Here is a 19425-nt window from a genome sequence, read left to right as displayed (position 1 = left end):
TGTTGACAACGCCGCTAGCGGTCACGTGACCTGACGTCATCCCACCTCCTCTCCCCGAAATCTCAGGCTCCGGATGCACCTCTCTCCCCGTCCGGCCGAACTTGAAACTAGCGACGGGGGGAGCGAGGCAAGGTAGCGTGTGGGCTCCGGCGCGGTCGGGCCGGCCCGTGTCCAGCCTGGGCACGGAGAGGACCTTCCATAGTTCCTCACAGCCAAGAAGCCCCGAAGACGGCCTCCTGCGCCTCCAGGGTCGCGCGCGCGCCCGCTCGCCCCGCCCCCTCTCCCCTCCTCCCAGCGGTGGTACTGGCGGAGGGCGGAGGGATCTGGAGGCGGCGGAGGGAGACGTCATTGCAGGGTTGTTTGTGCAGTCTCGGTGGCGGCGGCGACCCACAGTGATTCGGCCGCTGCGCCGGGGGGTGGGGGGGCCGAACGGGACTCTTTTCTTTCAGACTGACCGCGGGGCAGCTGCGGAGCATGTCGACCCCGGCCCGTAGGAGGCTCATGCGGGATTTCAAGCGGTAAGGGCCCTCGTCTTAGCCCAATATGACGGCCTCTTCCCGAAGCTATGGACTGTAGGGCGGGGATCCGGGATATCCTCCCCCGGTGACCCTGAGGAGGGGGGCAGTGGGCCTGCGGGACCCACGGCAGCCCCGGCTCACCGGCGACTCTTACTCCCTCGCTTCATACCTCCCTCTGTTTGAGTAAAGATGTTCGGTATTATAGCCACCTGCCCTCCCCCCCCCCCAAAAGTAGGAAGGTAGCCATCGCTGGGCCTAGGTGTCCCAGAGGCCCACCTAGGCCAAATGCAGACGCTTCACCTCCCGCCTCTGCACCCTGCGGTGTCCCCTCCGCAGGTGGTGCTAGGGAGCTTTTCCTGAGGTTCTGGCCTCGCCTGGAGGACCAGTCCAGCTTTGTTACAGGGCCCCGTGGTCTCCTATTTGTAGCGGGGTTGGGGTGAATACTGTCCCAAATCTCTTTCCCTTTCTGCAGTGGTGAGGGTGGGGTCTGCTGCGCGAGGTCCGGAGGTGGTTAGCCCATCCCCCGAAACCCGATCTGCCCCCGCCCACCTGGAAGGACCTTGAGAACTGGCTCGGGAAACCTGGACCTGGAGCTAGCCACTCCGCTGCCAGTGCCTTCTGGAACTAAGATCTGGCTGCCGAATAAAGGCCTATCTATAGCCTCCCCGGCCTGGGAAATGCCTTCCGTCACACTGGAGCTAATCTGATACTCCACCTGGGCCTCCTTTTGGAAAATAGGAGTTTATAGGAAATAAGGGGCTTGAAGGAAGAAAATGACCTCTCCTTCCTCTTCCAGTTGTTTACCTCTCCTTGGAAACGTACAAGTGCAGCAACCGTAACTTGAAATCCAGCGACAAGATACTCCTCTAAGTTTTCTTTCTGGGCAGACCCGCTGTGATTGAGACAGATCTGTACTATAAAAACTTAGATTTGCCTCTCAGGAAGCAACTGCTCGACTTTGCCTTTATAAAGCCCTGTCTGGGGCATTTGGAGGTCTTGGGCCTTGGACAGCTTCATTTAATTCGTTGCTGATTTTAGCCACTTAAAATTGAGGAATCAGGCAGTAAGTTCGTTCCTCTCAGCCCTGTTAGTGGCATAATCTGCTTGAGGTTTTTGGTTTGTTTGTTTGTTTGTTTGTTTTTTAATGTGGACTGATCGCTAAGTGTCCACTTAAAAATCATGACATACTTTGTATGGTGGAAGGCTTTTTTTTTTTTTTTTTTTTTATGATCTGACAGATGAGATGCCCTTGTTGGTGCAAAAGGCTTGAAGTCACTATATTTGATTGGCTCTGTAGCATGCAAATAAACCTTGCCATTATGGCTAATACATCATCCATTATTATCTCTTGTTCATTTTTGCAATTTCTGTACCCGATTGAGTACAAGGTGCCTTTGGTGGTTTTCCAAGGATCTTGAGGTTACATGAAATTGATGATGACGTCTGTTGAAAGTGCTGTATGAAACTTTGTATGAAGGCCTAAGGTAGAGTTGACCTGAGAGCAGTGTCTTTAAAAGAGAGACTGCTGGAAAGCTAGCTGGAGCTTCTGGCTACTTGAGAAAGCCACTGTCTGAAGCACAGACCATAAAGTGTGGTTCGCTTTCTAGTTAAACTGAATATGCTTTTCAGTTATTTAGTGTATGGAGATTTCCTACGATTTTGTGTTAGGACTGGAGATCCTTGCATGATGAAGGTAGAAAAACTGTAGGCTTTTGTGTGGTTTGGTTTTGGTTTTTGGTGTTTGGTTTTGGTTTTTTGAGACAGGGTTTTTCTGTGTAGCCCTGACTGTTTTGGAATTCATTCTGTAGACCAGGCTGCCTCCAAAGTGCTGGGTCTAAAGGCATGCACACCACTACCACCTGGTAGTTGCAGATTCTCTAAAATATTTTTCATTGCTAAAATTGTAAACTTGTAATGGGTCAAGAGGGCAGTCTGGAAACAAGAGTTCTTCAAGAGATCATATCTTAAATCTTGCTGTGTGAAGAAGGATGACCACCTAGTCCTTTGGGCTTAGAGATCACTGGTAGTATTAGTAAGTATATTAACCTGGTTGATTCTTTTAAGTCATAGCTCATTTCAGCTCCAACAATAAGTCAGTCTAGTCAGTCTCTCAGAATAGGTTCAGTAGAATTTGACCTCACTGACCTTTATGTTCAACTCTGAAAATGACTACTCTGGATTTCTAGATTGCAAGAGGACCCACCTGTGGGGGTCAGTGGTGCACCATCTGAAAACAACATCATGCAGTGGAACGCAGTTATATTTGGGTGAGTTGAAATAGCGACTGCTTAGGAAAAGTAAGTATATAAGCACCAAGGAAAGAGGCTGAGGTGGATCCGAAGCTCACTTGTTGGGGTAGGGGGCACTTTTTTGAGAACCATAGGCCTCCTGTGCTTATTGTGCTCCTATCACTAAGCTGTATACCCAGCTCCTGAAACATTTTATTGAGTCTGGGACATTTATATAAAATTGGTCTGCTCCTTGCTGTTAAGTTTAATTTGGTTTCTTTCCCTTGAGACAAGGTGTTACAGTGTTGATCGGGGTGATTTTGAACTGGGCTGCAGTGATCCTCTTGCTTTAGGCCCTCAGGAGTAGCTGGGATTGTGGGAGTTTGATACTGTACCTAGCTATGGTATGGTTTTACGGTCACTCCAGGTAAATGATCTAGGGTGTAAAGGCATTGAGTGAAGCTGAGTGGTAGAATGCTTGCCTGCCATGCGTATGGCCCTGGCTTGATCCCCAACAATAAGAAGTAAATACTTGAAATTAAGTAGGGTGATAAAGGAGAAGAGAGAAATCAACTCATAAAATGTGCTGTGCACTTGCAGTTTATGCCCATACTGTTGGAGCCGTAAAAACACTTGGAACCAAAGGAACTGAAAACTTCGCTGTGATAAGAATTTCAGCTAAAAATCCTATATGCACAGCCCCCTGAGAAGCCATTGAACAAGGAAGGTAGTTTTACTTTGGGTGATGCTGGGGTTGAATCCAAGCATCTTACTTTGGGTGATGCTGGGGTTGAATCCAAGCATCTTAACACATTGTAGGCAAGTGCTCCATCACTGGGCTTCACTCTTCGCACCTGTGAAATTTTATTGAGATGGACTCTTGACAAAGGTTTGGCCCCTTTGATCCAGCACTTGGAGGTTAAGGTCCAGGCTGCTTACTGAGGCCCTGTTTTACAAAAACAACAAAAAAAGGTCTCCATGCATTTTTCAGATTGTTCTCAAACTTAGGATCCTCTTGCCTCAACATCCTCAGTGCTGGGAACACAGGCTTGGGCCACCATACTTAATACCTTTCTAATTTTTTGTTTGTGTGTGTGTGCGCACACACTCGCTGACTGACTGACTGTGTGAGTAGGTGTCCATAACCCACAACACTCAATATAGAGGTAAGATGACAACTGTAGTCATTTCTCTCCCTCCATCACGTATGTGTTCAAGAAATAGTATGGTGAGTAGTTCTTCCTGCTAAACTATTCTTGCTAGCTCTGTACATCCTTTTTCATTTAAAACTTATTTTGATTATGTATGTTTGTGTAGGTATGGGATTATGGGAGTTTTCCACTACAGCTAGTTATGGTATAGTATCATTTTACAGTCAACCCAGTAATTGGTAACAGGGTTTGAAGGATCCATGTACAAGAGAGCAGGTGCCCATGGAAGCCAGCCAGAGGCCAGTGTCCAATCTCCTTAAGTTGTAAGCTGCCTGCCATGGGTGCTGGGAACCAAACTCCTGTAAGAGGATTTTCTCAAGTACTCTTAATCAGTTAGCTGTCTTATAGGAGTCTACATTTGTAAGTAGTAGGGGACTAGGAATGTAGCTAGCTCAGTTGTGGAAGTGCTTGCCTAACATTCTTGAAGTCCTGGTTTCAATCATCTGTAATCATAGCCTCTGGAAGGCTGAGACAAAAGGATCACAATTTAGAAGCCAACCTGGGCTATTTATGAGATCTTATCTCAAAATCAAAATAGGTAGGTATACTGACTCATACTTAATAAATCCTAGCACTCAGGAGTCTGAGGAAGGAGGATTGCTGCATGGTCAGGCAGCCTGGGCTGTGGTACCCCCTCCCTTTCTATTCTGTGTATATGTGTTGCACCATCCTTTTTAAAATTGTAGTTTGAGGTGGTCTTGCCAAGTCAGGCTGGCCTTATACTGTGCGTCTTAGGTAGTCTCAACCGTTGACTCCCTCCTGAGTATCTGGGAATACACGAGTGTGTGGTGCATGCCCACTTGCACACTCTTGGGTTTTCGTTTGTTAGTTGGTTTTGGGTTTGAAAACAGGATTTCTCTGTGTAGCCTCTAGCAGTCATGGAACTCACTTGTAGCCCAGGCTGGCCTCAAACTCAAGATAGCTACCTGCCTCCTCCTTCCCAGTGCTGGGAATAAAGGCATTTGCCACCACAGTTGGCTGTGCATTGGGCTGTACTATATTATTTTTTCAAGAAAATCATAGACAAGTTTCCTTTTAAAAAGAACTTGATCATTGAGAGCCTTTGTGCTGCCTGAGTTTAAGCCAAGGCTGTCTGGCAGTCTGACTGGTGATGTTTACGCAGCTCTCAGGCAGCAGGGTGAGCACTGTCCTTCCTGGTTCCCCAGCTTACTTACCCTTCTCTCCCTGAAGACAAAGAAGGAAAAACTTGTTTTAATCAGAGCTCTTTTTGTTTTCAGACCAGAAGGGACACCCTTTGAAGATGGTAAGTCATTCTTATTATCTACATATTAAAAGGGTGCTTTTTGGTAAGAGGCTCTAACACTATTTGAAGACAGGCTCTACTCTTAGTAAACTCTTTGCATACTAAGCAAGCAAGTGAAAAATTAAGAGTTTATGAGGATCTGTTTTTGCAGATCAGCTTGGTCACCTCTCACCAGTTTCCTCTGTGACATGGGCTGCCTCTACAGCTGTAGGTCTAAGTGGGTCTGTGCTATAGTTGGGTGGCCTAATAGAGGTTGCTCTTCAGTTAATACCAAGAGGGTGATTGTATTTCCTTGCTTTATTGTCTGCATTGATAAGGGTCTTATGATAAAAATTTTCATTTCTTCTTTTCCCTCCTGCTAGGGATCAAATCCAGAGTTTAGTGTGTTCTAGGCAAGCACTCCACTGCCAGGCATCCCTGAGTCCTGAATCTGTAGTCACCGGTAGCTTCACTACTCAGCATTTAGCACCCAGAAACACTGTGCAGTCATTTGCGTCTCAAGTTGGGTCTCTCTGACAGGAGCCAGGAAAATGGGAGAATGGTTCTAATCTGTAATCACAATTAAGTTTATTAAATTGGCTTTAAGCAGGTACTAAAAGATTTTCCCTAATTATAGTGGATTTTAAAAAATTAAACAGCTTTGCTGTAATTGTCAGAATGACTTCAGAATTCATCTAGTCAGCATATTTGACAAGAATAATTACTGTGATCTATTTGTGAGGGGCCACCTGAAATCCTGAGAAGAAAGTGGTACCTACCGCTTGGACTCTGGACTAATAAGTGCCTGTTGAAGAATAATGAGGCTGGTCTGGATTTAGGTCTTAGACAGAAATGCTGTAGAATAACCTAGCATCTATACATTTGAGATGGTTCTCACTGTAGCCCCTTCTGTAGGTCTAGACTCACAGAAATCCTCCTGCCTCTGCCTTCCAAGTGCTAAGACTATCTTCTTTCTTCTTAAACATGTATGCACGTGTAGGGGATATATGCTACACTGTCACCTTATTTCAAGATAGGCATGAAGAATCCTAGGAGCTACTGAATGGATTGTAGCAAATTTTTTTTTTAACTATCTTGGGACTTCTCAGTTGTGATTCATTCCCAAACTCTTCAGGATGTCTTAAGTCCCCTATTGAGATCATATGACCTTGATACCAGTGTTGTGTTGGCCTTGACATTGCTGGTATAAAAGCAGCCTAATTAAGCTAGATCCTTACCTAAATAATTGAGCATCTAAGAACAAGCTGAGACTGTGGCCCACACCGTGCTGACAGTTGCTGTGTTCTTTGCGTTTAAAAGGACTTAACAATTATTGAAATTGCCCATGTCACTACATTTGGACCTCTTAGTCTGCTCCTTAATATTCTGCATGGTGAAGGGATATCAGAAGTATTCCACAGCTGAGTCAGTCAGAGCTTAGTCTGCTGGTTTTTTTTCATGAAATATGTTTTCTTGAAAGAATGACTGACAGGCCTAGGGTAGTAGCTGGGTGGTAGAGTGTGTTCCTAGAATGGCCATGGGTCTAGTCTGTAGCATTGTCCGAGAAGAAAAAATGACAAAACTTTAAAGTACAGCAGTTAAATTTTGTTGTACTTTACATGTTTTTTATTTCTGTATATTTTTTAAATTACATTAAACTTGTATTTGAGTACAAAGAGGTGGGGGTTTTTTTTGTTGTTTTTTTTTTTTAATTTTTGATTTTTTTCTGTTTGTTTTTTGGGGTTTTTTTTTCCCTCCAATGCTTCAATGCAACAAACCTTTAAAAAAAAAAAAAAAAGCTTGTATAATATCAGACCAGTCTAGTTATCTGAAAGGGCTGTAAAAATTCTTTACAGTTACATATTGTGAGGTCATATTTTCTTCTGATATTGTACGTCAACCAAACAACATATTGTAACAGATTGCATGTAGATAAGAGAACCCAGCTGTCATCTTTAAAGCAAACATGAAGGAGAACAGTACAAGTGCAGACTAGTGTGTCCTTGTGACTGTCCAGTCGTTAGTATGCTATTTAGCATGTCTCTGAAGTGTATTATTAGGTTACTATATAGTAAGGCTCGGTTACTTTTTAATAAATTTGAGAATTTTCTCAGGCAGGCACTCTGTTTTGACAGCTGAGAGTGACCTCAGGTGTCCCAGTGCTAGCACTCTTCACTGGGCTGCCAGTGCCCAACCCCTTTCTTCTTTATTTTGAGACAAGGTCCTGTGGAGTTGCTCAGGTGGCCTAGGACTTGAGATCTTGTCTCAGCTGCCTGAGTAGCTGGGGTTGGTTACAATATTTCCTATGCTTCCACCCCAGGCTTTCTATCTGCTATGCAAGTGTTCTGTAACTGAGCTGCGTCCCCAGCTGTCAAGCTAATGATTTCTGGTACAAGTTCCAGTAGGTTATTGGACGCAGTCTGTACTGAAAACAAGAGCTAACAAATCTCAGCTGTGTGAATCTCAGAGATTTTTGCAACCATTATTTTAATTAAATCCTATTTTTAAAGTCAATGTTTTGGAAATCAGAAAGTGGTAATATTCAGGCCACAAAATTATTCCATAACTTTTCTGCCACTTGGTTCTATCTGGTTCTTGGAGTTCTTGTGTCTGTTGCCATGGTGAGTTAATCATAGTGTATGTTGTTCTCTGTGCCTCTCCGTTTCATGAATCCACTTCTTACCCATAGTGGGACTCAGACTGCTAAGTGGTTCTGAGAACAAAGAGCTCAATGCCTCACGTGCTTACTTGAAACTGTGTATAGGCCAGCTGTTTCTATAATTGCAAAAATAAGAATGTAAACCTGAAACACATCCAGGCTGGAGGTGTAGGTCAGCAAAGAGCTTAAGACGAGCATAAGGCTGCTGTCCTTCCATCCTCAGCATAGCATCGTAGTTAACCGTCTGTTTCCTCTATTAACCTGTATGCAGATAGCAAAATAGGACTTAAGAGTTGTTCAGCTTATGTCTTTAACCTCTCGAACCCCAAGTTTCCAACTAATAGCAACAATAGAAAGTAACAAAGTGAAGATTGTGTTCCAAATCTCTGAGAAGTGAAGATGTGAGCTACATAACTGATTCAGATGAAAAATAAAACTACCTTTCCCATCAGTGCTCACTGCTAAGTTGTCCTTTGTCAGGGGGTAGTCAGCTCTCAGAATCCTCTGGCACACTCCTTTTAAGCTATAAACAACTTTCTAGTTCTTCAAGTGTGTATTTTTAAAATATTAGTAGCTAGGGCCCAGTTGCCTTCCAAAAATCTGACAATGGGGAGTAGGGAGATGGCTCAGAGGGTGAAGGAGCTTGCCCACACAAACCCTGACAATCTTGAGTTTGATTTCTCAGAACTCAGGTAAAGGTGGGAGGAAAGAACTTCAAAACAAAATTGACCTCTGACCTCACACTTCCCAGGTGTGTTGTCTGCCTGTACACATCATACTGGTGAGTCAGTCCATCAGATACGGCAGCTACCACGTACTACGTTCTCGGTAGTCCACAAAAGGGCTTGTCCTCCAAGTTCTTGCCAGATTGCCTGTTCATAGTCCACAACAGAAGTATGTTAGATGTTTTATATGCTAAATGAGAGTTCTCAAGCTAACCAGTGTGGTTGTGCAAAACTTGATATGGAATTAAGAATTTTTAATGAAGACATTTAAAAGTAATGTTTGCCTTTATTGTACTTTGGTTTGTTTTCTATTTAGGTACTTTTAAACTAGTAATAGAATTTTCTGAAGAATATCCAAATAAACCACCAACCGTTAGGTTTTTATCCAAAATGTTTCATCCAAATGGTAAGTAGCAGCCTCTTATCTTAGACTCTGTCAGAGATGGGATGAGGGTTGGAGGGCTCGTTCCTCCCCTTGGGTACAGCGTATTCTTACAGTTAGGGCTGACCTTCAAATGCCGCTTCCATGCCCATGTTAGCTACAGTTCTGTAGAATTTTAACGTGAATTAAAGTAATTTACTAACATCTGAATTTAAGTAATAAACATTTATTTGCTTAAAGAACACAAATTTTATTTGAAACTTCCACACATTCAAGCCAGGGGGTGGGTAGTCAGGAATTCAAGCTACTTAGCAACTTTAAAGCCAGACTGGCCTTCATGAGACCCTAGCCCATACAATAAAATGGCTCAGTAGGTAAAAAGGTACCTTCCCACTAAGTGTGACAGCCTGAGTTCAGTCCCCAGGGCTCAGAAGATAGAACAAATTCCTGCAGGTTGTCCTCTGACCTGCATATGTGTTACTAGAGCACACATGTATATGTGTATACACTCAAATGAGTAAAACAGATAAATGATGGACTCTCATAGCCAGGCTACCCTTCAGGTTGATGTATCCAAGGGTGACTTTGAACTCAGGATCATCTATCTCCAGAGTGCTTACAGGTAGGTGCCCCCATGCCCAATTTCCATGGTGCTAGGAATCAATCTAGAAATGTACTCTACAAACTGAGCTGCACGCCCAGGCTCAGGTTGACACACTCATATATAATGTGTGCACCATTGTGCTTGCCCATTCCTGTTGATTTGTTGTTTGCTTGGTTGGCTTTTCAAGGCAGCCTTTCTCTGTGTAGCCCTGGCTGTCTTGGAACCTGCTTTGTAGGCAAGGCTGGCCATGAACTCAGAGATCTATCTACCTCCCAAGTACTGGGGTTGAAGGTGTGCTCCACCACTGTATTACACAATTACACCATATTACAAAAGTACAGTGCATTAAAATTATCCAGTTGAGTAGAGTCTGGGTGTAGTCACAGACACAGCAAAAGTATGAATGTGGCCAGCTTCATTTTCTCTTGTGAGATAGAACAAATGGTCCAGGTGCTTTGTATCAATGGGCTCTTGGAGCACAAGCCCTTACTGACTTCACCTATGTAAGCCCTGGGTCTGTCTGTTGGGATAGTTGTAGCTGTACTTTGTCTCTACTGCATGAATAATTTACTATCTAGGTATATTCTGTGTACCTGTGGATCACTTGATAGACATTTAGATGCAAGTTTCTTTTTGGCATCTAAAAAAAAAAATCAAAACCAGTTCAAAGCTTTAAAATTATCAAATGTGGGGTTTTGTTTTTTTTTTTTCCCCCTTCTGGCCTGTGTGACATTTGATTCTGTAGGAAAGATAAGAAGTGGATGACTTACACTTTCAGGTCAAAAGGTCTGAACTGAGGTTAACTGTTAGCACAGAGAACAAGTGAGGACAGGAGGATAAAACTTCCCAGAGGGGTAATAGGGATGGAAAGAGGAGACCCTCGGATTTAAACACACACGCACGCATGCACACTCACTCTGTCTCCCCTCTATCCTGTTTCTATGGAGAATATCCTGGTTCTGGGGTTTTTCATTTTGGCAATATTGCCAGAGGAGGAACATGCCTATAATCACAACACTTGAGAGATAGAAAGAAGCAGGAGGATTAGAGCTCAGTGCCGCCCTAGGCTCCATAGCAGGCCTTGACTGCATGACATTTCTTCCCAAAGAACGAAGTCCTACTCATTGGCCCAAGGGGTAAAGTTTTCCAATGAATGTTGACTTCTGTATGGCTGGGGGTTTTAGGGATGGGATGTATATTATAAGGGTCAATATCAGCCATCATCAGTCTTAGCTGCAAATATTTTGACATTAATTTTTTTAAACACTTTTGTTTTTTTTAGAGTTATTTTATGTGTGGGTACACTGTCACTGTCTTCACACACACCAAAAGAGGGCATCAGACCCCATTACAGATGGTTTAAGCCACCATGTGGTTGCTGGGAATTGAACTCAGGACCTCTGGAAGACCAGTCAGTGCTCTTAACCACTGAGCCATCTCTCCAGTCCTTGACATTAATTTTACAAATATCTATGACCTCATTTAGTCAAAGTGAAGGTGTTTATATGATTTTTAAAAATCAAAATATGGAACTACCGAATATAATTTTTAAACTTTACAGGCAATGGCAGGCCAATCTCTGTGAGTTCAAGTCTAGCCTGATCTACATAATGAGTTCCCGGCCAGCCAGGGCAACATAGTGAGACCCTATCTATAACAAAAGCTTCTTATTTCTAAGGCAAACCCAGTGATAGGTGGCATTTTTGATGACTACACTAATAATGTTCCTTGAATGTGTCTTTACTATTTTGTGACGCTGGGAACCTAACCCTAACCCAGGACTTTGTCCATGACTATAACTGCTCCACCACCAAGCTGCACCTCTAGACACGAGGGCCACAGATTTTTGGAGCGCGAGGAAGTTTGGGGTTTTTTTTTGCCTCATAGATTATGCTGTTGTGAAAGTAAAGTCCTACCAGTAAATATCTGTGTTTGTGATAATCTAGGAATCATCTAGAACAGTGAGCTGTTTTTAGGATCTCTATTTGAGACTTCAGAAAGGTGGAGTAGTTTTGGTTTGGTTGCTGGGGAGTGACCCAGGCCTGCACGTGTGAAGCAGGCAATGCTACCACTAAGCTACAACCTAAGACCCAAAATGGGGTAATGAATGTATGCTGTGCTTCAGAAAGATTTCCCTCAGCCTTCCAGAGGTGTCACAGGGTAGTGAGGCAGATGTCACGTTCAGAACAAGGTTCCCTCTAAGACGGGAGTCTGTGTGCTGAGGAGGTCTTACTGTGGGGTGAGCTGCTGGTGACCGACCTGTGCTGTTTTGCAGTGTATGCTGACGGCAGCATATGCTTAGACATCCTGCAGAACCGATGGAGCCCCACGTACGACGTCTCCTCCATCTTAACTTCAATTCAGGTAAACTGCATCACAGCTTCTTCATAACTGTGGGGTAGAACTGGTTACTCATGGTAACTAATGCGTGACTTGGACAACACCCCGACTGCTCCACACCACACTCTTGGTAGTTGACATACAAGATCTAATCCACAGCTTGTTTTTTTGTTTTGTTTTGTTTTGTTTTGGAGGGCAGAGGTCTCTTGTTGCCCAGGCCAACCCATGGAAGACTGTCTCTCTTCCCAAATGCTGCAGATACAGGCATGTGCCACTGTGCCTGATCACGGCCTGTTTCCTTCTCATGTGTCCATATTCTCACAAGTGAGGCTTACTTGTGTCCACGTAGTATCTTGGGAAGAAGTAAAGTAATTACTTAGAAAGCCATAGGGACCTCCAGGAACTGCCAGGTACAAAGAACCTGTACCTGTTGTTCCATTCGAGAAAGAGGGGCAGTAACTGTTGGTCTGTGAGTCTAGGGAGGCTGATGTAGCTGTGCTGATTTGAGAGGAGCAAAAAACCAACAAACTGTTTCATGTATGTCAGTCTTTGTGAGTTTTTTGGCCTTACTGTTCTGCCTATCTCTGGGGAGTGTCGTGTTTCATACTACATCACTGAACCTTGTTCATTTCTGATTTTCACTACCTGTCTATCCTGCTTACCTTTGTCCATCTGTCCAGTCCCTGTGTGTCCTCAATCCCCACGACTGTCATAGTGCAGCTCTGGTCCCGTGTCTCATGTATTTAGGAATGGTCTACATGGAAGAGTGACCATTACCCTAGCTTGCTCATGACCATGTTCTTTCCTCCCCACTCTGGCCATCTCACAGCTGTACTATTGTATTCCCTGCCTGCTATGTGGGGGACAGTGGTTAGTAGTGGAGTACTTACCCAGCATGCCCCACACCTCAGCCACAAAAAACGTGGGTCTGGGAGGTGGGCAGTGCTGGCACACACCTTTAATCCTAGCTATAGGAAAGCAGAGGCAGACGGATCTCTGTTTGAGGGCAGCCAGGGCTGCACAGAAAAAAACGTGTCTTAGAAAACTGAGAGATGGCGGGATACTAGCACTAAAAAATAAATGAAATGAAATGACTAAGGTGTTTAACAGGTGTTAAAGTTTAACGAGAGTTAGCTGCTCATTCCGTGGCAAGGAAGTTGTTATATGCTGATGAGTGTTGTCAGCTGATTTCCTTGAAATGGGAAGTCTTAAGGGAACTCGGAATTGTTTTGGAAGCTTATGCCCTTTAGCCACAGGAACCTGCTTCATGCCATTTCAGAAGGTTTTGCGATTCTGTTCTGTGTAATTTTTTTGTCCTCATCTGAGTCCTGTTAATATAGCATATAACTGAGCAGCATTTTCTTCTCTCTGTCTTCTAGTCTCTGTTGGATGAGCCGAATCCAAACAGTCCGGCCAATAGCCAAGCAGCACAGCTTTATCAGGAAAACAAACGGGAGTATGAGAAGAGGGTTTCGGCCATTGTTGAGCAGAGCTGGAATGACTCATAATAGACACCTGGTCTGTCCACCTTTCCATCGTCGTTGTGTATAATTTACCTCCCAGTAGGAAGGCTAGCAAGTTTTAAGTGCCACGGGTTTTAAGGATTCTGCAGAGAAAAAAGAAAAAGTCCTTCAGTTTAGAACCTACAAAAGCTTGTGTATCTTGATTAATGTACTTTTTATTGCATGGTGTGAACTAAGTTATTGCTGCATAAATTTGTAATATATCCTGTTTGTATTTTTTTCCAAGTGTATAATGTTGGTGTGGAGTTTTCATGACAGAATATACACATTTTGTAAATCTGTACTTTTTTCAAATATTGAATGCCTTATTTTTGAATTCTTTAGATTTTTAAATTGGAGAAAAGCACTTAAAGTTTTTTATATATGAATATTACATGTAAAGCTGTTAAAATACATAACTTCAGTGCAAGAGACTTTGTCACTTATTTCCTTACCTGTGCAGGAGGGACTGCCAAGTCTCTGCTCTTCGCCAGGTGAGAGCCTCATTTCCAACTGCAGAAGGTCACTCTTCTGTTTTATCAAGAAAGTCTGCAAATTTGATTCTAAAACCTATTCTGATCTCCGGCTTTATTTTGAATGTACTTATGTTAGTTCAGTTGAGTAACTATAGACTTACTGGTCTGGTTCTGTCCAGCTCTGTATTTGGGCCACTTGTTAATGTGCGTTTCTCATGTAAACTGTACCTTTTGTGACTTCACAATTGGCACCTCGTCCTCGAGCAGAGCTGACTTACTCTGCTGCGTGGCAGCACCTCCACAGGCTTTTGATTAAGAAGAAAGTAAAACCATCACCATTCACCAAATGCCGTGCCGCGGTGTTAGCAGTGGCCAGGTGCGCTGGTTTGAGCAAGGCAGAGGTTTGGAAGGAATCTCGGTGTAACTTGAATATTTGCAAACTACCTTTTAATGCGGCTGCGCGCTACCTGTTTATTCCGGAACTGTTGAGCACCAGGGCCTGCCGAGTTGCTTCTCACCTCCTCAGTTGTATTCAAGTTGTACTGCCTCTTAGTTTACTGGGTAGACTTAAAACACAGTATTGTAGAAAGCTAAGACGAAGCTATCCTATGCCTTCAAGTAGTATAGAAAATGGAAAATATACAAGTAAATTCTGTTGAACCTCTTGTGTAGTCTCTGTAGTAGTTGAAACAGCTATTGCAGTGAGCCCGAGTTTCTTGTCATCCATACCACCCTCCTAGAGACATGCTCTGGTGGCCTCTCCGCTGGAACATTGGGTTGCAGAGTGACCATGTCTTCTGTTTACAAGCAAAGTTTAAACCTGGGATGGATAAGAACTGATACTTTCCTTTAGGAGTTGTTATCCCAAGGGGTTCATGAGTTACTGGTATGTGCTGTTTCTGCAAGACCCCAATCTCCGTTCCCAGTTCCCACTTCAGACAGTTCACAGTTGCTCATAACTCCAGCTCCCCGGGGATCCAAAGCTTCTCACTAAATCAGACACTGGCATTCACATAAACAGACACTACATAATTAAAATAAAAGTATTAATTTATTAAGCTTAGAATGGTGGCACCTAACCTGCTTGTATCCTTGGGAAGTTGTGGGGATCGTGGTTCTAAGCCTGGTACACATAGTGAGTTCTAGGCCACTTGGGGGACATGGTGAGACATGTGATGCTTCTGCCATTTATTTAGCTCCACAGCTTCCTTCCGGGGACTTGACAGTAAATAAGCGGTACCTGGGAGAGGGGCTCAGCTATTTCACTAAACAACATCCTGGGTGTGTCAGCACCATATTCATTCTTAGCTATTTTCCTCATCCATTTGACAACAAACATTTCAAGTACGTACTTGATAAACAGCTAAAAGAGTTGTCAGATGGTGGACCGGCTGTTAAGTTTTGCTACCTCTCTGGCCCATCTGACTTGGAGAAAGCCCTTAGAAACATTCTATTAGTCACTCCTGTTTTGTGTTCGGTAGCGGACCAGATCTAAATTTTTACCATGCAGAAGTATCCGTTTTTTGTTCTGGATACATTTGTACAGTGAGAAGCTAGAACTAAGCAAGGCATCGAGGTCGAGATAAATGCGCGGGATTTAGATGTATGTGCTTGAGATGCATTTTCTTGGTCAGCCTGGCAGAGAGCAGCCCACATGGCACCGTTCTATTAGAGATCAGGGAGCTAGGTACAGAGAGATGAGGGGTCTTGGGTCAGCCAGCTTGGAAATGAGCTGGCTTTTGGAGTAGTCTGAACTCTGAACCATCAGGAACAGTAAAGGGAGTTTCACTTGATTTGGTAGAGTTGCACACACTGTCCAGTGGGAAAGTTTTGTTTGTCATCAGTTCCCACCTTCATACACATACCCCATGTCAGAAAGTCTGGGTATAGAAATTTCCTGCTCTCTGATATAAAGGGCTTATTTCTCAACTATTTCCCCTTCCATCCAGGAAATGCCCTTGAATCTCTAGCTCCTCAAGCTTAGCCATCTTAACAATAAAATAGGTCCATTAAGTCACTTTCAGAGGCTGGCTGTGACATGGCTGAACAGGTGCTTGCCACCAAGCCTGACGGCCAGAGTCAGATCCCTGGGACCCCATGGGAGGAGAGAACTGACTCCCCAAAGTTGTCCTGTCACCTCCAACCTCAACACGGGACATGTGCTCCCATCCTGTACACATAACCACAAAACCAGTGTCATTTGAAGTCTTTGAGATCCAACCTAAACCTCGTGTATGGAAAGCAAGAAAGAGAACCAAGCGCTGCTGATTGCTTGTTCTGAGCTCAGTAAATGAAGGCCCTGCCTACGCAGTGTGGTGTTTGCTGGTGGGAGGAGGGTTGAACCGAGGTCCTTAGGAGGGAGAGACACACCATGCTGTTGAACTCCCAGCTTCTGTTTACTAGTCACAGGAAGAACACCGGAGGCTGGACAGATGACTCGCTGTTCCTGACGAGTACTTGAGTTTAGTTCCCAGCACCTGTGCCAGGCAGCTCACCACTACCTGTAACTCCAGCTCCTAGGAACCTGGAACTTCTGACCTGTGAGCACTAGCAGACACAGGCACACACATAAAGATGTTGTAAGGGCACAGGAATATAATATGGGTGTGGTGTGCTCCATGCCTGTATCTCGGCATTTGGGAGGCCGAAGCAGGAAGATTCCATTAGTTGGAGCTTGGCCATGCTATCCAGAGTGAGACCCTGCCTCCAGAAAGAAACATTTGGCTCAAATGGTAAGACTCAGAGTTTTGTCTGTTTTGAGTTGCTAGGAGTCAAAGTGGCCCCAGGCTGCTACGTAAGTGTCATTGAGTTGTATTAGCATCCCTGGGAGTAGACAGTGTGGATCACAGTTCTGTCTATTGTGTCCAGCCATGGGACGAGGCATATGGGTTAACTGTAAAGAGAAATTTAGTGGTTGAAGCTGTTGAGGTGCAAAAGTGACAGGAGGGAGACTTTAACAGAGCTATGGCTCCATTTAGTTCCCATCTAGTTTGGAAGAAAATGAACTACTGTCCAATAGAGACCATTTTCCATCTAAGTATAGGACACGGCAAAGATACCAGAAGTTTTTCTGAAAGCATGGGCCCTTCCTCTAGCCTTTGAGGAAAGGATGGACAATCTAACACATGCACCACTTCTAGTAAATTTGTCCTATCGCTGCTGGAGCTTTTAAAAAAGTTCTAATGTTTCTTCTAAAAAGAATCTTAGTGGGGTTGGGGATTTAGCTCAGTGGTAGAGCGCTTGCCTAGCAAGCACAAGGCCCTGGGTTCGGTCCCCAGCTCCGAAAAAAAGAAAAAAAAGAAAAAAGAATCTTAGTAAAATCTCGAGGTTCTAATGTTTCTTCTACTCATAGGATGGCTGGAGAATTTAGTTGGGTCAAAAAGATGAACAACCTGTTTCCTTTACAAATGGGCTTATCAGCAGTCCACACCCAGCTCAACATTAGGTTGAACCATCCTCCGGTCTATGGAGGGTTCAGACTCAGATGGGGAACTTGCCTGTGGAAGGATTTAACTGCCGTTTATGACATAACTAATGTTCTCAGGTCATGTGGCACTCATCTGACTGTGTCTCTGAGAGCAGACAACAAAGCTTACTAGGGAGTGAACTTCCGGAGTGGCAGTTAAAAAATAACACCTCTGGGCTGGGTGTGTGTGGGTCAGTGGTAGGACGCCTAGATTTAGCAAGTCTAAGGACCAGGGTTTGAACACAGCCACCCTCTCACACAGTAAGATGCCGTCTAACTGTTTTGGAAACCTTAACTGAGAGAGGATCAGAGTCTGACTGAATTCATCAGTCTTCATCTTCGAATCGGAGGACTTCACCATGTCTTGAACGGTGCTGGAATGAAGACATTGCACTTCAGCTGCCCTCTTAGGAGCAGACTTTGCTTGCTTCCTTTCTGAAGCTCAGAGGAGAAAGTTGCCCCTTTAAAATAAGAACTTTCGCCAAGTATACCAGTGCTCACCCGCTGCATTGCTCTAGTGGCACTTATAAAGAGCTTGCAACTCTGGCTGGCCCACATGACTGTTCATTTTAGAAAATGGAATTGGAGATATGAGGGTTGGCTCAAAGATAACAAGGAACAGGAAACCCTTCACCTATCACCTCATTCAAAGCCAGAAAGAAACTCTCCCTTTTCACAGAAAAGGATGCATTGCTGGACCTGGTAACTGACCACACTGGCACAGATGAGGGAGGGCTCTGGGATGCTGGTCTGTCCCCAGCTTCAGCTATATGCTTATGTCAGGAAATGTTGCCTGTCATCCTATGGTACTGCAACTGGCTTTGGTCCTGGAAATGTTCCCATGGGTGCACACAAAGATGCTGTATCAGGCAGAGTGGGAGGTGAAAGGTTTTCTTTAGAGAGAGGACTCTTACCCTGGGCTCCTCTGCAAGCCAGCAGCACAAGCAAGCCCAAGAGAGTTCGGTGGTAAAATGTTCCCTTTCCTGGCTTTGGTGACCACACATTTGAGTGCGCTAGACCCAGTCTCCTACATCCCAAGCAAACCTAAAATTCTGTGTAGTCCAGGGTAGCCTCCTGGGTCATACTTCCAAGTGCTAGTATGGGTATTTTGCTTGCACAGATATCTTTGTAACACTTGTATGCCTGATGCCTGCAGAGGCCAAAAGAGGTCATCAGATCCCCCTAGAAGTGGGGTTATAGTTGTTAACCACCATGTGGGTGCTTGAAGTTTAATCAGGTCCTCTGAAGAACAGCCAGTGCTCTTAACCATTGAGCCATCTCTCCAGCCCCATTTTTTGTTGTTTGAGACAGTCTTATGTAACTCAGGCTGACCTTGAGCTTAGTACATAATCAGGGATGACCTTAAATGTCTGATGCTTTTGTCTCCCTCTCCCAAGTGTGTAGCCAGTAGTTTTGTCTACTCTGCTTTCTGCTCCTGGCCAACACACACACACACACACACACACACACACACACACACACACACACACACACACACGTTATTCTTTTTTTTTTTTTTTTTGGTTCTTTTTTTCGGAGCTGGGGACCGAACCCAGAGCCTTGCGCTTCCTAGGTAAGCGCTCTACCACTGAGCTAAATCCCCAGCCCACCACCAGTTATTCTTAAAACGCTTTAGTTAACTTTCATTGAATGGGTACTCCTAGTTCTTCCCCTACTACCCTAGGCCCAGTCGAAGAAGTGGCCAGAGGCCACTTCCCCAAAAACTTACATGGCCGGTTGGCTTATCTCCTCAGCTGCTGCACCCTCTCCTCTCTCCTAGTCTTCCTGATTCTCACTGTCCTGCCCAAAACTGTTTAAGATGATTAAGTAACACAAGTTAAGGGCCAGATAGCAAATCCATGGTTATGTTAGATTCTGATTTAGTTATAATAAAGTGTCTTCAGTTTGCTCAAATAGAAATGGTTAACAGTTCAGAGATACTTTAGAGACTCTTCAAAAACACAAGAAAATCACTGAATGTGACATTTAATGTTATTTCATTTTTAAAGAGCATTTGACTAGATCCATGTCTGCTCCTGACAGTATCGCCATCACAGTTCAAAGAGATTGT

At 44.3% G+C, this 19425-nt stretch overlaps 1 protein-coding gene across 2 annotated transcripts; it reads left to right on the top strand.

Moving 5' to 3' along the window:
* Positions 1 to 35: 35 nt before the first annotated feature.
* On the top strand, positions 36 to 14954 carry Ube2b (ubiquitin-conjugating enzyme E2B). Of its 2 annotated transcripts, XM_087574631.1 has the most exons (7): positions 36 to 132; positions 450 to 518; positions 2705 to 2785; positions 5196 to 5221; positions 8901 to 8990; positions 11846 to 11934; positions 13290 to 14553. In XM_087574631.1, the coding sequence occupies exons 1-7, from the start codon at positions 74 to 76 to the stop codon at positions 13416 to 13418; spliced, it is 543 nt and encodes a 180-aa protein (XP_087430757.1). In that variant the 5' UTR covers positions 36 to 73; the 3' UTR covers positions 13419 to 14553. The 2 variants fall into 2 exon arrangements, with proteins under 2 accessions (XP_087430757.1, NP_112400.1); NM_031138.2 differs by lacking the exon at positions 36 to 132 and having other exon boundaries at positions 374 to 518; positions 13290 to 14954.
* The last annotated feature ends 4471 nt before the right edge of the window (positions 14955 to 19425 follow it).

The sequence above is a fragment of the Rattus norvegicus genome, chromosome 10, assembly GCF_021556685.1.
Source record: "Rattus norvegicus strain SHRSP/BbbUtx chromosome 10, alternate assembly SHRSP_T2T, whole genome shotgun sequence".
In the NCBI taxonomy this organism is placed as follows: Eukaryota; Metazoa; Chordata; class Mammalia; order Rodentia; family Muridae; genus Rattus; species Rattus norvegicus.
This window is presented reverse-complemented; position numbering and strand designations above follow the sequence as displayed.

Excerpts from the sequence above, each read along its gene's own strand:
- Ube2b (XM_087574631.1), top strand. The coding sequence starts at position 74 with ATGCACCTCTCTCCCCGTCCGGCCGAACTTGAAACTAGCGACGGGGGG. Across the intron at positions 2,786-5,195 it reads TGGAACGCAGTTATATTTGG|ACCAGAAGGGACACCCTTTG; the intron begins GTGAGTTGAAAT and ends TTTTGTTTTCAG. Across the intron at positions 8,991-11,845 it reads CAAAATGTTTCATCCAAATG|TGTATGCTGACGGCAGCATA; the intron begins GTAAGTAGCAGC and ends GCTGTTTTGCAG.